Below are 17,970 nucleotides of genomic sequence, written 5' to 3'. Positions count from 1 at the left end.
AAATAATTTGTTTAAAAAACTAATCTATACAAGTACTATGAATTCACTATATTTAAGTGAAAGTAATGAGGCATTTAATTACCTCGTTACCTTCAGCTCTGAGTTCAAAACACTTAGTAGAATAGAGTAGAACTTTCAGTCAATTTTGAGTTAACTACACTCACTTCATTTGATAAAGTTGACTGTTGGGTTTTACAGTGCATATTACTTAAAAGCATATTTTCTGTACTAAAATAAATAAATAAATATATAAATACATACATACATACATAAATCATACTCACATCATGCATTTGAATGTTAATTTATCATGATTTGTACAAAACTATGAAGCAGCAACTTTTCACATCATTAATAAATATTTCTTGAGCAGCAAAACAGCATATAATTGAATGATTTTTTCAAGGATCATGTGACACTGAAAATTGAAGTAACATGGCTGAAAATTCATATTTAATTCACAGGAATAAACCACACACAGTATCTATACTGTATTTTTGAACAAATAGTCTTAGTGAGTTTAAGTAACGTATTACCTTAAAGGAAAAAATCCAACCTATTAAGATTCCTATGTATGAGTTTTTTGCTAAACTAAACATCTCTCCAAATTCTCTATAACGCCAAAAAAAGCCTTTACACATTGTTTTCTGTAGCGCTCTTACTGTCAATTCTGATCAACTACACAAAAAATGTTTGCTGCTTGTTCAAACTACCTATTTGAAATGAGCTGAAACAACACAGTTCTTTAGTTTTTTTAGGTATAACTTAATTTTTTATGTTCAATCAACTTAAAATTAACATAATAGATTTGCGTTTAGACGAGATGAAGATATTGTGTGGAGCCCAGCATGTTTTACAGTGTATATGATGTTAAATAATTCCAGACAGGATCACTCTGGTTAAATTAATATGTATTTGTATAATTAGCACTTTTTGTGTGTATTGCATCTTCTTGTCGCTAAATCCCTTCTAATTTGTAAGTTGCTTTGGACAAAAGTGTCTGACTAAATGTAATGTATTTGTGGAGACAGATGAAAAAATCTAAATGCAAAAAACAATAAATTAAAATCGACAGCTTAATTTTACAATGACCATATAATTAGTATTTTCCCTTTTGATTTTGGTGTGAAATCAGACATTTCTATATATTAACTCTCCTCGGCAGTTACAGCCAGTTTCAAATGTTTAATTGGTGTATAACCAATGGCAAATCCTCAAGCAATAAAAAGCAGCATTACATATTTGTAGTATGTATCAGAAGTGCTGGAAAACGACATCTGGAACCAACAACCTGAACAATGTGATCTTCATGTGCCAAACATAGTCTGTGTCCATCCTTCTGAGCGCCATGTTAAATCAGCAGTGAAGGGGTTGGCTTTTTGCCAGGCCAGGCCTCTTTGGCGTATTTCTTCTTGCGAGGCTCATTGAGGGGCTCTGCTGAATAGGGTCCGGGAGCAGGAGTGGGGTTCAGCATGGCTGGAGGCTGCACAGTGGTGGGTGAGACGTCCACCTCTGGAGCAGGGTTGGGGAAGGGTAGAGGCATCCCACCCGTGATGGCAGAACCACCTCCCTGACCTCCGCCGCCTTGCCCTCCTGCTTCATGGCTGGTGGGCGGCAGGTCGCCATAAAGCCCTCCGCTGAGGGGGAAGTTCTGTAACCGACGTGCTACGTTTTCGTCAAGTCCCAACGTACTGTGACCTTCCAGTTTCTTTTTCTGTAGTGCAGAAATTCACAGAATGTAAATAAATGTTTTTAAAATGTTTTTAAATGTTTTATTTAAATGTCCCAATAAAGTAAAACAACATTTTTGTAGATGGTATCGTCAATATTTTTTTCCATTTTTTTTATATCTACATGCTAGTGCACACCAAAACAATAACATTTCTGTTTAAAAAAATATAAAATAGTTATAAACATGTAAAGCTTGTAGTTTGTCACTTCAGCAATGGATCAATGGTTTTATTCACTTCACTTCATTCTTCAGTTTCTCATCAAATCTTGACCAATCAAATGCTCTTTAGTTTATGATATGCCCCACCCCTTTCAAGATGCTTCCCATTTGATGCACATCTGAAGCTCAACCACTGACTGGCAGAGTGGTGATAAAAGAAAACACTTCTGGCTGGTTTTTTTTTTTGTTTTTTTTAAGGATCTAAACCATGCCCCACCCTCTCAAAAATGCACATTTCAAAGCACTTCACAGGACCTTTAAAAGAATAGTTCATCTGAAAAGAAAAAAAGTCATTAGTTCATCCTCCATTTGTTCCAAAACTGTTTGAGTTTCGTTCTTCTGTTGAAAAGAAAGAAAACTATTACCATCTAATTTTGTGTTCAACATGAAAAGAAATTCATTAAAGTGATAATGGCTGCCAGTGCCCAACAGTCTTCAAAGTATCTTTTTTTGTGTTCAACAGAAAAAGAAACTCAAAGATTCTGAAGCATTTGAGGGTGAAATGGTGAGCTAAATTTATTTTTTTATTAAAAGCCTATTACCATTTTGAGTTAGTACAAAGTCGAGCGCCTGTGTTCATAAACACAATCAAATTGAGCAAACATGGAGATTGTGCCCGAGTATGTTCTGAAAAACACTTTGGGCTTTAAATGACCATAAAACTGTTTTAAAAATAAAATAACTTTACAGTTACAAATATACAATTTTGATACATAGGTTTTTAAACATTAGTAAAAAAAAAACAATAATAAAAAAGAAAAAATATTATATTAATTATTTTTCAAAATACACTCACCAGTTACTTTATCATGCACCTGTCCAACTGCTCGTTAACGCAAATTTCTAATCAGCCAATCACATTGCAGCAACTCAATGAATTAAGACATGTAGACATGGTCAAGACGAACTGCTGCAGTTCAAACCAAGCATCAAAATGGGGAAGAAAGAGGATTTAAGTGATTTTGAATGTGGCACGGTTGTCAGTACCAGACGGGCTGGTCTGAGTATTTCAGAAACTGCTGATCAACTTGGATTTTTACGCACAACCATCTCTAGCGCTTACTGAGAATGGTCTGAAAAGAGGAAAATATCCAGTGAGCGGCAGTTCTGTGGGCGCAAATGCCCATTAGTTCCAATGTGGGCCCAAATGCCCATTAGTACCAATCGAGCATTGTGTCAACACCACAGCCTACTGGAGTAGTGTTGCTAACCATGTCCATCTCTTTATAACCACAGTGTACCCATCTTCTGATGGCTTCATCCAGCAGGATAACGCGCCACGTCATAAACCGCAAATCATCTCAGACTGGTTTCTTGGACATGACAATGGATTCGCTGTACTCAATTGGCCTCCACAGTCCCCAGAGCTCAATCCAATAGAGCACCTTTGGGATGTGGTGACACAGAAGATTCACATAATGGATGTGCAGCCGACAAATTTGCAGCAAATCTGCAGCAACTGCGTGACGCTATAATGTCTATCAAATCTCTAAAAAATATTTCCAGTACCTTGTTAAAATCTATGCCACAAAGGATTAAGGCGGTTTTGAAGGCAAAAGTGGGTGTACCTAATAAAGTGGCCAGTGAATGTTTATAATTATATGAAATATATTGCTACAGCTGGGCAAAATTTTCTATATATAATCTTATTAATTCATCACTATTGGTCACCCTTTATGTCTGTCTGTGTGTGTTTTGCAATTTGACCTACAATTCTGTAAAATGATAACACCACATTTGAGTGTCTAACAATATATACAGCCATTATATTATATCGTATTGTATTATATTATAATATTTTATATTATATTATATTGTATTTTATTGTATTGTATTATATTATATTAAATCATATCATATTATATTATATTATATTATATTATATTATATTATATTATATTATATTATATTATCAACTTAAACCACACATATTTGTTAAACAGCCTGAAATCAAATCACATTCCAAATAACTTTACCAGCCTTTGAAATGTTTTTGTAGCCATCTCCCACAACTTTATACCAAAGCTCTGTTAAAAGCAGGGTGTGATGTGAGTAAAGGTATTGATTTTCACCGCATATGATGATTTCTATTGGCACTGTATATATAAAAGTTTTATAGTATGTCTGAAAACCAAACCCATTTCAAAGTAACACAAAGGCCTAAAGACAGATTGCTGTAGACATTCAAGGCCAAAGCATCTTTACATTAGGAGACAGACTAAAGAAAGCCTTTTAGAAGCCATTACTCCTGCATTATACACAATTTCCTGTTTGCGAGCCATGCAACAAACTACTTAAATTGTATTGAGAGAACGGCTGTTCTAAAATCCATTAAAATCAATGATGACGTGCTAAAACAACAACGCAGACCAACAGACGAGAGCAGGCCTATTATCCTACCTTAATAGGAACCACTGCCGTCTGCACCATGTTTCTGAAGCGTCCCACAGAAGGGTCCACGTCCTCTGTGAAAGAAAGATTAACAATGTGCTATTAACACAAGTCACAACACGAACGAGGACTGAGAGAAGACCAAGCCATTCACACATGATGAGTGTCCAAAAGGGAATATTAGTACTGTAATAACATTTACAACTGTTTGAATGTTGAATAAAAAGATCTGTTAATTAACAGTTTCTGTGTTTTGTGATTCAAAAGTGCTTTCTGTACACAGTTGTGAATTGCATTATGGGATGTGAATCTCTGCTCATCGACTTTTGATGCCGAAAATTCAACTCTACGGTTTAACAAAGTGACTTTTATTGACTTTTTAGCAGTTTGAAATAATATAATGTATAAGAAATAATATATGGAGAAAAATAAGTGTGTAAAATAACAGAAAATGTACTGCCAGTTTATTACAAGGTTTTTATAGTGTAATATACAACACCAACCCAGACAATATATCACTTAATATGGTAAAACTTTATTTGGATGGTCCATTTAAGTATTAGTAGACTGTCTGCTTAATATCTGTTGATACCGCTCCTTCAGAAGACATTTAAATGACTATAAAAAACTTTGCAAGTACATGCCATCTTACCCTAACCTCAACCTAACAGTCTACTTCTAATCTAATGAGAATTAGTTTGCATGTAGATGGAATGTAACTTAAATTCAACAAACGGACAATCAAAATAAAGTGTGCCCCTTTATACTATTAAAAATGTTAATAAAAAGTTAGAAAAAGGGACTTTTAAGGTTAAAAGCTGAAAGATAGAGTCAAGGTTAAAGCCATAATTTAAAATTTAATTGCATGATTTGACATTGAATAAACATGAATCACAAAATACTGAAAAATGCTTTGTGAGTTTGCAATTGTTTTGTCCCTTCGATCTCTCTTTTTTGTGCTCACCAAGTATTTCTTTTATTTGGATTTACTTTGTGTTTATTTTATTAAAAGTACCTTAAACAAACCATCTATTCTGTTTATCAATACAATTTAACAACTATTTTCTTTCTGAACTAATATTCAAACTGCATTTTTCCCCTCAGTGATGTTGAAGTAGGGCCAGGCGATTAATTGAAAAAATAATCTAAATCGACATTCATAATGGAACAAATTTTTCAAGGTCATTTGTTTAAATTATTTTCCCTTTCATGTGGAGTCTTATGACCCTGCTCTGTTAAGGCTAATTCATACTTATTATATTATGATTTATACTTATTATATTATTCTAATTTTATACTTTTGCCAAGGTGACGTACTGTCGTACGGCCTGGCACAGCCTTCATATACCCACGCACCTCTCAAAAAAGGTAACTACACATCATAACGGAATCTTTGTGATTGGTCGGTTTGGTAGTGGTGACCAGGGTGGGCAGCGCAGAGAGCCGCATTTAAGGTAATGTGCGATTTAATTTCAGTTGTTCAGAGTTCAACAAAGAATGAAAGATAATAGTGTGTGTTTACTTCAATTATTTTAAAATCAAGTAATACACCCCTTATTCTAAAATCTCTCACTTGTAATATGTGAGAATATTAACTGTACAAAATTTGTCAGTGAACTATGAGGGCAAAAACATAAAATAAATAAATAAAATACTTGTTCATTAAATGCAATAGAGTTAAATGTTTAATGCCCAGCCCTACATTGAAGCCAAACTTTTAGCAATCATTTATACTATCTACAGTCACATGATGCCTCAGAAATCCATCTAAAATGCTGATTTCCTGCTCTAGAAACGTTTCTAATAATTATTATCAATGCTTTCATAAAAACTCCACGAAACACTAATACAAACTAAATATTTTCCACATTCTTTGATGTATAGCATTTATTCGAAATAGAAAACTTCTGAAATGTCTTTAAACAAATAAATAGCAAATGCCTTTACTGTCATTTCTAATCAAAAGGGATGTGTCCTTCAAATAGCACTGTACATATTACATTCAAACCCTGTGTGTATGTGTTGGTGTACCTGGGTTTATGATCTCTTCATCTTCGCTGAAGGACACTCGTGAGCTTTTCCTCTTCCTCTTGGGTCTCTGGATCTCTAGGTTTCCCTCTTCAATGGTGAGTGTAGAAATGCGTTTGTTATGAGCGGTGTTGAACTCTGTCAGGTTCTGAAGAGAAAAGAAAATTTGGATATATTGGATTCAAATTTATTTTCATTTTTAGTGTGAAATAAATGATTTTTTTTTTAATTTACTGACTGTTTGACTTTCATTTGCGCTTAGAGTGTAGAAAGAACAAGGAACATCTGTATACAAATGTTTTAATTTACTAAAATACATTTCATGGTTTTTAAAATAAGCATAAATAAATATATTACGCAACAGTAGGTTTCCATGTATCTGTTCTCACTTTTCCAGTCATATGTGATTAGGATAGATGTTTTATACAGAATCAGTATATATAATAGGGCTATTCATTTGGCGGCTCGAGGGCCGAACCCGGCCTCTGAAGGATTTTTTTTTTTTTTTTGTACCGGCCCTCCAAATAGTGTGACCAAGACATCAAAAATTTATTTAGTTAAGTCGAAAAACTGCCGCTATAGTTAGAAAGTGACGTGCGTCTGTTCAATAGCTGCAGAGGCTGCGCAGAGCGTAAGTCACCATAAGCGAGTGGCGCGGGCAGCCGAAAACATTTGGATGAGTTTGTAGAAAAGGCCTTTTGTACTATGCATTGATATCGACAATACGGATGCAACAATTAGCCGATTTCACTATTAACTGCGCTTTAATTCATCACAATTATTTAATCGTAAAGGCTTCTCTAAACCACATTTCTGTTGCATGGAACAAAATGAAACTGCTGCAATTAAACCAAGTTATGGCAAGTTGCACACTGGATTAACTATAGCAGCGGTCGTTCCCATATCACGTCTTTTCTGCTTGCAAATTTGTTATTTCCAATGTAAGAATATATCACAATATGCGCACACAAGCGGAGCAACGTGCTTGCGTCTTTCCGGGGCAGGCGCACACAGTAGAAAACATCCCACTGTGAAAGTTGTGCGTGCCTTTCAGTGCAATGTAAACAAAGATATGTTAGACAAATTATTATTAAAATGATTATGTATGCATGAACACAGATGGTAACAACAGCTAATCTAAATAGCTGCTTACCTAATATAAAGCTTGAGTTTACATTAGACGTGATCTTCAGTCTATATATTCGGACAACCAAAATCTATAATTGTTGCATCCATAATTGTTATGCAGTTCAAAAAATAACATATGAATGTGTCTGAATGTAGAAGAAGCCACTTCAGCAATGCGCTGCTTTTGTTGTGCTCTGAAATACAACATTTGAATGTAAAAAAAAAAGTCTCAGAAGACCTGAAAAACAAATCGTTGCCTTACATAAAGATGGCCTAGGCTATAAGACGATAACCAACACTCTGAAACTGTGCTGCAGCACAATGGCCAAGACCCTTCAGTGCTTTAAGAGGACAGGTTTTTATCAGAACAGGCCTCGCTATGGCCGGTCAAAAAAGCTGAGTGCACGCTCTCAGCATCACATCCAAAGATTGTCTTTTAAAAACAGACAGATGAGTGCTTCCAGCATTGCTGCAGAGATTGAAGATATGGGAGGTCAGCCTGTCAGTGCTCAGACCGTACGCCGCACACTGCATCAAATTAATCTGCATGGTTGTGGTCCTAGAAGGAAGCCTCTTCTAAAGAAGATGCAAGAAAGCTTGCAAACAATTTGCTGCAGACATGCAAACTAAGGACCAGGATTACTGGAACCAGTAATGGTTCAGATGGTGTCAAGTGTGTGTGGCGTGTGTCAAGTGTGTGGGGCGGCAACCAGGTGATGAGTACAAAGACGAGTCTTGCCTACCATTAAACATGGTGGTGGGAGTGTCATGTTCTGGGGCTGCATGAGTGCTGCTGGCATTGGGGAGCTACATTTCATTGAGGGAAACATGAATTCTAAGATGTACTGTGACATACTGAAGCAGTTCACTCAGGAAACTGAACTGCAGAGCAGTGTTCCAGCATGATAATAACCCCAAACATTCATCCAGGATGACCACTGGCTTGCTAAAGAGGCTGAGGATAAATATGATGGACTGGCAAAGCATGTCTCTAGACATAAACCCCATAGAACACCTCTGGGGCATCCTGAAAAGGTGGAGGAGCAAAAGGTCTCAAATGTTCACCACCTCCATGATGTTGTGATGGAGGAGTGGAAGAGAATTTCAGTGGCAACCTGTGAAGCTCTGGTCAACTCCATGCCCAAGAGAGTTAAAACCATGCTGGAAAATGAAGGTGGCCGCACAAAATATTCATATTTCACATTTTCACTTAGGGGTGTACTCACTTTTGTTGCCAGGGGTTAATATATTATTAGCTGTATTTGTAGTTATTTTCAGAGGACAATAAATTTACACTGCTATACACACTTTACACTGACTACTATTCATTGTATCAAAGAGTCAAATGGCAGGGGTGTAATCACTTTTGTGACATATATATATATATATATATATATATATATATATATATATATATATATATATATATATATATATATATATATATATATATATATATATATATATATATATAGGCCCCAAAATTCTGAAGAGATTCATGTTTGAACTTGTCTTAAGGGAAAAAGTACAGAATATATTTTCTAATAGATTTTCAATGGATTAGGAAAGAAGCATGCATTGACACAGACTTATTTTGTGATTTGATTTATCACTGGGTTTTAATGCACATTTTTAGAAAAAATGCACATCACAATTAATGCACAATGTTGTCTTTTACTTGATTGCATTCAGGAAGGCTGAATTACATATGTGCACTTCCACGATAACATTTACATTGTCTATTATGTAGAACACTCTTTTTACACACCTCTAACTCCGTTTCTTCCTCTGGCAGTCCCAGCAAGCCCTTGAGCTCCTCATCCTCCACTCCTTTACTGTCTCCTGTGGTGGAGCTACTCTGCGTCTGCGGTTTCTCTCTCAGTGTGTAAACTCGTGTTGATGCACCAAACGACATGGTCGAGTCGATCGGAACTTGCTGAGGTTTGTGGGGTTCAAGGCGAATTCTGCCCAGAAACGTGCCATGTGCTGAATAAAGAGAAATGAAAAAGCATGTGTTTAAAGTTAAAAGCTAAATTACTTAAATGTGGCATCTTCTGCACTCACTGCTGTTGAGGTCAATGAGAAACACCCTCTTGAGGTGTCTGTGGTAAACCAGTGCTGCATGAACACGCGAACACGACTGGTGGTCTATCGTGAAGTCACAGTGGTCCGGGTTCCTCCCAAACAGATAGAACTTCTTCTCATCTATAATCAACTTCTGCAAGAGACAAGAAAAAGTGTATAAAAAATAAACAATAAGAGATTATGAAACCTAGTATATTTGTCACAAAATTCCAAAGTCAGTTCATCCAAAAAGTTCTGGTTTGTCAAATTTGAGTTTATTAAGTAAATTAATACAATTATTAAACTCCCTTTTTGCTTATATCTGAGACATTGTAACAGAAATGTAAAGTTTCACTTAAAACAAACGTGACAGCGCCTAATTTAACCTTGTTGTCCCCAAAAAAATCATACAAAAACAAGTATAAAAATATACAATTCAGTGATCACGGTCGCCTTGAGTTCGCCATTAAACATGTATTGCATGCATTTTATGTTAAATTTAATGCAAATGTGACAAGACTGACAGAAACATTGGGACAGTTGTAAATTTATTTGTATTATATATTTGCAGTATTTATTTGTAGAATTTATTTATAATTTTATGTTTTTAATCAATTAATGTGAATGATAACTTAAACATGCTATTTCTGAAGTATTTTTTTCTAAACAACAGTTTAAGCATAACAAAACTATTAAAGCTGTAGGTTAAATTGAGCTGAGGACAAGGACAATGACAGGGTTTGTATATTTGTAGGGTGCTTTTAATAGGAAAAAAAAAACTGAGAACAAAATGAATCACCTACTTCTCGCAGAAATCAACCATTAGTCCATTTTAGAAATTCTTGGGATAAATTTTTTTTTTATCCACTCTATTTATGGTTTTTTATTTCAGGGACTGATAATGTACGTTTCTGGATAGAGGTAAAGTCAGTTTTATATTCACACATTCGTTCATTGAGCAGTCTGTTTATTGTTTACCATGTTACTTTGAACATTTGCTCGGAATTATGCAAGTATGACTTTCTAAACAACAGTAACACTATACAATTCACTGTAAGCAATGTTGTACTTTGATAGTCATTGGCTGCTAATATGATTTCCCTATTTAGAATTTGCAAAAAATACTTTTCTGAAAATATATTATAAAGGAGAATGTCTGAATATTGAATATAAAACCAACTTTACCCCTATCATTTCTGGTAGTATTTCCCATCTACAAGTTTTCAGACATGAGAAACCATCAGGGTAAAGTTGGTTTTATATTCACGTATTAGGACTTTCTCCTTGATAAAAAAATTTCTGAAAAGTATTATTCGCAAATTCTAAATAGGGATATATTAGCAGCCAGTGACTATCAAAGTACAACATCCACAATCTATTAAATAGTGCTAATGTTGTTTTGAAGTCATGCATGTGATTTCAGACCGAATATTCAAAGTACCATGGTAAACAATATAAGGAGAGTCTCACTGAATGAATGTGCGAATATAAACCAACTTTACCATTGAGATATATCTTATAATGACTTTGCACATTGAACGCTAATTGGAATTTTTCCCCATGACGTTTTAATATATTTTTAAACTATTATATAAGGGTAAACAACAACATTCATCACTGTTTATTTAACAGTAATGTTAATTCGTCTTACCTCTATTAATTTGTCTCCTTTAACCACATCCAAATGAAGTCCAGGTGGAGGTTTTCCTGCCCTGAGATTAAATGTTATTAAATTAAATTATTCAACATTAAATACTAAAATGTGCAACGCAACACGAAATAGCGGATCCATATACATGGCACAAATTAGCCACATAAAAACAGAATAAAAGTCCATTCATTAACGCAATTATGCATATTCGATATTTTACTGTGTGTTGAGTTTCTGTCTGCGACTCTTGTTTACAGGGGTAAATTGCATTGTTTGTATTTATGCATTAATGACCTACTAGGTAGCTCCACACACATGCATGCAGGACTTCACTTTGAGTGCAAAAATGAAGTAATTGGTTTCTTATCTCACCATGACGGGCAGTCAAAGCCTGTTGTGTTTGTGCTTGCAATAGCCGCCATTTTGCACAACCGCGGTGAACGCTGGGTAATTACGGGGTGTTATTGAGAATTGTGGGATTTGAAGTTTGTTTGTCAAATCATGGGTTGGCTTGCTAAAGGTATCACTGTACATTCTATCTACACACGGTTAAATAAATGAAATTCTTTAGTATAATGTTCATATTGTTTTCATTCCAACTGGAATCTTATCATAAAGCTAGTTTTTTCTTTTCAATTTGCCTAGTGTAGCTATGTGCCTTCATGCAGGCCCATGACAAAGACAAACGTTTAAACCATGCATTGTATCAATACAATTTTATAATTTTTTGATAAATAAATACAGTAGGCTACAATTTTTTTTTTTTTTGCTGAAAACTTGCACAGCATTTCAAATGATAGACGAAAACTACACATTGTATCAACCTAATTTTATAATTTTATATATTGCCTGTCATGTTTTAATGTGAGAGAAATAAAACAATACAGATAAAAACACAAAGAAAAAATGATATCTGCAAAAATTTCTTGTACAAAACTATTTAAATTTGTTGAATTTAAACAATTAAACAATTTAAATTTTGTAATTCATTTATTTATTCATTTTCTTTTCTGTTTAGTCTGATTACTAATCTAGGGTCGCCACAGCGGAATGAACCGTTAACTTATCCAGCATAATTTTTATGCAGCGTATGCCCTTCACTGAAAAAAGTGTTGCATGCAGAACTGTTGCAAACAATTTATTTGTGTTGAATTTAAACAAACAAATTAAGTTTAACAATGTTCAACTTAATTTGTTTGTTTAAATTCAACACAAATAAAATGTTTACAACCACTTAACGTAAAAAAATTGAGTAAATCCAAGGAATCATCTCTGAATAATTTTTTTCAGTGTTCTAGCTGCAACCCATGATTAAGAAACATCCACACACACAACAGACAATTTAGCTTACCCAATTCACCTGTACTGCATGTCTTTGGACTTGTGGGGCAAACCGGAGCACCCGGAGGAAGTGAAACCAGGGAGAACATGCAAACTCCACACAGAAATGCCAACTGACCCAGCCGAGGCTCCAATCAGCAACCTTCTTGCTGTCAAGCGACAGCACTACTGACTGTGCCACGGTCCACACCACCTAAATTTAGTAATGTTCAACTATTACAATATTTTATTTTTAATTATATTTTTATTTTATATCAGTAGATATACACATCGACTTACCTGCAGCCAGTCTTGTAGAAAGGTTTGCGCGGTGCTGATACCTTGTTTTAGTCTTCACTGGATGCAACGTATTTCACTTTCCATTTTTTAAATCAGTTTTTATATATATATATATATATATCAAGGGATTTAGATCTCAACTGGGTCTTTTTAAATAAGGGCAAATACAGGCCTACTGTAAAGAAATTAGCAGTCAAATTAGCAGTTTTCTGTATTTTGTTATTCATGTTTTCTATGCTTTGAAATTGCCTTATGGGACTTTTTAATGTTAAAAAGATTAAAAAAGTGACTTGGGATTTTTAATTGATATTGTCTGGATTGGGATTGTAAATTACAAAAACGTACAGTGCTTTTTTTCAGTTTTATAAATAATTTAGATGAACCATTAAATGCCTCTGAAATTTTCATCTAAAATTAGCATTTTTTCTCATTTTCTTGTACCTTTTCATTCCCTTCAAAGTGAAATAAATGAAATTAGGCTGAGAAAGATGCTCATTTTCAGGCCTGTATAGCCAGGCTGGTGGAAGAGGTGGTTTCTTTTTCTCGTTTCTCCTTTTTTTGCAGTTATTTCCCTCATTTTCTGTTTAATTATGATGTTTAAATACTGCATTTTTTTTTTTTAATTTTAAGCACTATCCTTTGCTGGATTAGCTTGTCAGATGGCCATATCATAACAACTCTTTCTGATGAACCAAAAACATTTCCTAAAGATTTAGAAGAAATACAATACTTATTTTAAAAATACATTATTAGAAAAAATAGGAATTTGTTAAACTCTTAAATTATAAACTGTACATTGTCATTGTATAAAGCCTATAGGCAAATACAAACTGAGCAGCACATTCAACTTTCGTCTGTCGATTTTGGCACGGTGTGACTTTATAATGGGTTATTTTTTACAATTTGTTAGAATGTTTGGCATAGCAGTCAAAATAGAAAAAAAAAAAAAAAAAACTCATCGATGTGTCAAATACTGGACCTTTGTCAGTGAGGGGTGGGTCTTTCAAACTACCCGAAACCAATATGGGCCTGATTTTAGAAGAAGATTTCAGATTCAGTTTCAAACTACTGGTGTCAATAAAATGCACATTGCTGTACAGAGTTAAACATCAAAAGTTAACAGAGCACATAGATCAAGATCCCACAATGCAATTTCTAACTGTAATTAAACCAAAATAACCCGTAAATGACAAAATATCAAAACTGTTAATTAATGAATTGATTTAAAAAATGGTTTGGTTGAGCTAAAAACTTCTGAGTTTTGCAGAGTTTTTCTTTGTTTTTTTAAGTTTGGAACAACATAATGGATTTTAAAATTTGTAAGAACCCTGTCTGAAACTGCAGTATAGTCAACATTTGAAGTGAATCAAAAAAGTGATGTAAAACAAGAACAGGTCAAAGGTTTTGACTTTCTTTAAATTTTGACAACATGTTAAATGCATATTATTCATGACCTCCACCAGGAGGGCAAAACAAGATTTTACTGACAGCCATTCGTTCTAGGTAATAATGTAGTTTCAAAAACATTAAAAGACCAAATTTATCAACAAATTCACCCAGAATATAACAGCAACACACATTTGTTTAAAAGGTTCCACATATAACCTAAATACCTTAATAATGAAATCATATCAGACATGCTGAGTATGGATTGCAATGCTCAAAACTTGCTGTTTGTTTGATTACATTTTCTCTTTTTATTCAGATGTGATCTAAATATTTGGGGCTTGAAGCAAAAGGAACCAAGACCAGGAACCCTCAGGACCAGGTACCTCCAGGACTAATCATGTAACTAAAACGTTTTGCAGTAACTTTGAAATAATTTGTGGTAAACCAAAATTGAGATATCAACTACCAAAGTTATCATTTACTTTAAAATGTTCATAATATCAATGTAAATTAATTTTAAAACGGGCCAAAATGTTTTTCAGTTATTTGATTGTAAACCCCTTCAACTCATCAGTCAGTTGCAGTACAACCTGTTTTAATATTCATTTTCTCTGTTCTGTCCTTAGGTCACTGTACTTCTGAACATCCAGCTAAACATTGAGAAGCATTTGTAGCATTCTAATCAAAATCAACACAATTACTATTGTAACTGCTTATAATGTAATGAACAAAAAGTGATATGGCTAACTTAAACATCACCAATATTCTTATATAAATAACATTTTCTCACCAGTCACCCCCATTGTATTATTTTTGCATTCATTCATTATTTATTTATTTTTTGTTAGTTTTTTTGGCTAGAGGAAAATGCAGAGCACCCTATATCAACATATATTCATACCTACAATGCATTTCTCAGCATTTGATGTTCACCGAGTTACAATTAAAATCTGCTCAGGTAAAGACAACAACCACTAAATGATGTTTTACACCAAAAAAAAAAAAAAAATAAATAAATAAATAAAGGTGCCTTAAAGCAGTGGTTCCCAAAGTGCAGGTCAAAAATTGAATTCCTTTTATTAAACAACAGGCAAATAAAAAGCCATCAGCATTTAAATTTGTATTATTTATTTATTTTTTGCGACCCCTGGGGTCATTACGTTATATTAAAGACACAGCAATAGCATCAGATGCAACACATTGATTTTATGGCATCAGGTTTAACTTAGACATAATTACGGCACTTGCGTACATTAAATATAAATCCAGGCCACTACTGAACGGATGGTCTCAGAGTGGCACTTCCAAAAATTAAATGATGAATAGACTTGGGCATTTTGCTATGTGTGTGCCATTGTGAACAAGGTTTATATATTTATAACCACCTCAGAGAATAATGCGGGAGTCACCGTATTGTTATTTTGGGGGTTGTGGGCTGAAAAGTTTGCCCTAAAGGGTGAATTCTCCCAAGAATAAAAATATACTCACTGTTTACGCACCCTTAAGTGGTTACAAACCTTCAGGCATTTATTTCTACAGTGGAACACAAAGGTAAATATCTTAAAGAAAGATGAATACCTGTAACACATTGACATCCAACAAATACTTCAGAAATCAATAGTTTTAGGTTTCCACATTTCTTCCGATGAAAAAAATTGAAACAGGTGAAAGATGGGTACATAATGGGTTGAAATACCCCTTTAAGATAGCATTTTTCATCATTTCTTTATGTAGTTTCCCTCATATGTTGTGGTGTATTGTTGTTATATGTAAACATTTTTGCCAAACTATGTTTCTTAAAAAAACAAAGAATGAATAATAATAACTCTATTCACTGAAATATCATTAAAAAAACTCTTAACAGTGCATTCCAGCATATTTATAACTCTATAATATGACTCTAATTTCTGTGAAAGTCACGTGAAAAAATCTAATGGCTGACCTTTCGAAACACTAGACAGATCATTAAAGTATAGTCTTGGCCACCACAGAGACTCGCTCCTCTTTTCCCAATAAATAAATGCGTCAATAAAACATGATTCAAGTAAAAGTTTTATTAATAAAGCCAACCCCAACAATAAATTACACATTCACTTAGAAGATCATCCTCTCATGAAACTGTTTATCTCTAAATACTTTACAACAACACAAAGTGTCTGTAAAAAAAAAGAAAAAAAAAAGAAAAAAAAAGTGAAATAAAAGCACTTTTGAAGTCACAGTGCATCACCACAAAGTTCCCAGTATAGTTGATGGTAAATCAGGTCAGGCTGTCAGAGGCTCGGGAGGGAATCTGTGAGCAGGGCGCTGTGGGAAACATTTTATATAGTGCTGTGAAACGAGATTTTCTTTGTTACAAATTTAAATACAGTTGTGCTCCCAGTTTTAACACACATAAGACGTTCACCCTTCATTTATCTGATGATATCAGTAGACACACTGAAACTGCACAGAAAAACACAAAAAGGGCATGTGATCACACACACACACTATTAAAACAGCCCAGTCCACAACACAAACTCACCAGTCACTCAAACAGCACATAAAACCACCAGGGAGTCATTTCTGTGCATTTCAGGCGAAGACGTTCATGTACTGTACATTATGTACAGAAAAGCAAAGATACTTGCTGAGAGAAATGCATTATTGTGAGTCTCTTTTGTTTATTAGTCCAGAAGAAAAACGTGAAAGGTGTGATTATATAACACATTTTGGGTGCTTGTTTCTCAGCCTTCACACTGCAAGATAAAGTGCACAATGTCTGCTTAAAGGGATTCTTCACCCAAACATACAATTCTGTTATTTACCCACCCTTGAATTGTTCCAACCCAGTTTGTGTCTTTTTTGCTTTGTTGAGCGCAAAAGAAGATATTTTGAAGAATGCTGCACTGTAAATAAAATCCTAGTCACCTTAATTTTTAAGCTGAATCAAATTAACTTTATGAATCCATTGAACTTATATTATTTTAAACTGACTTTAAACAGCTTGCGTGACTTATAAAGTTAAGTTGGAACATGATTAACTTAGTTTAAAAAGTACCAATGGAGTAAAATCATATGCTGTCAGGACTAATTGATTATATAATTTTTACAGTGTGGAAACCTGTAACCATAGACAACTATAGTAGGAAAAACTAATTCTATGGAAGGCAATGGTAACAGTTTAGTTTGTTCAACAGAAATAAACAAATGTTTTGAAACAATTGAGAGGCAAGTAATGAGTGATTTTTAATTTTTGGTGCGAATTATCCCTTGGAATCAGGCTTTTGTTGTATTAGAAAAAAACATTGTGGGGCACATTAGATAATAATGTTAAACAGTGGTCTATGCTTGGCAAAGATAGTTGCAGTTTGATCTGTTAAGAACTAAGAATTACAACAAAGATTTTCACAAAAAAAAAAAAAAAAAAAATATATATATATATATATATATATATATATATATATATATATATATATATACACATATATATATATATATATATATATATATATATATATATATATATATATATATATATATATATATATACATATATATATATATATATATATATATATATACATATATATATATATATATATATATATATATATACATATATATATATATATATATATATATACATATATATATATATATATATATACATATATATATATATATATATATACATATATATATATATATATATATATATATATATACATATATATATATATATATATATATATATATACATATATATATA

General features: G+C 33.6%; 3 protein-coding genes across 4 annotated transcripts in view; 1 reads left to right on the top strand and 2 right to left on the bottom strand.

Annotated features, from left to right (window-relative positions):
• ftr55 (finTRIM family, member 55) overlaps window positions 1–17,970 on the top strand; it is a 157,405-nt gene that overhangs the window by 45,814 nt on the left and 93,621 nt on the right. The window contains exons 3-4 of one of the 2 annotated variants that reach the window (XR_012394976.1): window positions 14,539–14,601; window positions 14,849–16,456. Coding sequence is in view for 1 of the 2 variants with exons in the window: in XM_073931605.1 (XP_073787706.1) it covers window positions 15,148–15,180 (33 nt within the window). In the remaining variant the exon portion in view is untranslated. Of the gene's footprint in view, window positions 1–14,538; window positions 16,457–17,970 lie in introns of those variants that run through there. The other variant, XM_073931605.1, reaches the window with a different exon arrangement.
• On the bottom strand, window positions 1,149–11,635 carry ppp1r8a (protein phosphatase 1, regulatory subunit 8a). The gene is made up of 7 exons (NM_001100952.1): window positions 11,586–11,635; window positions 11,214–11,274; window positions 9,563–9,716; window positions 9,267–9,484; window positions 6,374–6,518; window positions 4,352–4,416; window positions 1,149–1,714 (listed from the first exon to the last, which is right to left on the bottom strand). Exons 1-7 carry the CDS (start codon window positions 11,633–11,635, stop codon window positions 1,352–1,354), a joined length of 1,056 nt encoding a protein of 351 aa, NP_001094422.1. The 3' UTR covers window positions 1,149–1,351.
• The window catches only part of pdik1l (PDLIM1 interacting kinase 1 like), a 32,330-nt gene continuing 30,616 nt past the window's right edge, over window positions 16,257–17,970 (bottom strand). The window contains exon 4 of the mRNA XM_021468126.3: window positions 16,257–16,526. The gene's annotated coding sequence lies outside the window, so the exon portion shown is untranslated. The remainder of the gene's footprint in view (window positions 16,527–17,970) is intronic.

Source organism: Danio rerio, chromosome 19 (assembly GCF_049306965.1).
Source record: "Danio rerio strain Tuebingen ecotype United States chromosome 19, GRCz12tu, whole genome shotgun sequence".
Lineage (NCBI taxonomy): Eukaryota > Metazoa > Chordata > Actinopteri > Cypriniformes > Danionidae > Danio > Danio rerio.
Note: the sequence above shows the minus strand (reverse complement) of the source record. Positions and strands in the feature narration are given on the sequence as shown.

Coding starts and splice junctions, on each gene's coding strand:
- ppp1r8a (NM_001100952.1), bottom strand. CDS start 11,635: ATGGCGGCTATTGCAAGCACAAACACAACAGGCTTTGACTGCCCGTCA. Junction 9,717..11,213: donor AAGGAGACAAATTAATAGAG/GTAAGACGAATT, acceptor TGTCTCTTGCAG/AAGTTGATTATAGATGAGAA. Junction 1,715..4,351: donor CGGCAGTGGTTCCTATTAAG/GTAGGATAATAG, acceptor TCTGCACTACAG/AAAAAGAAACTGGAAGGTCA.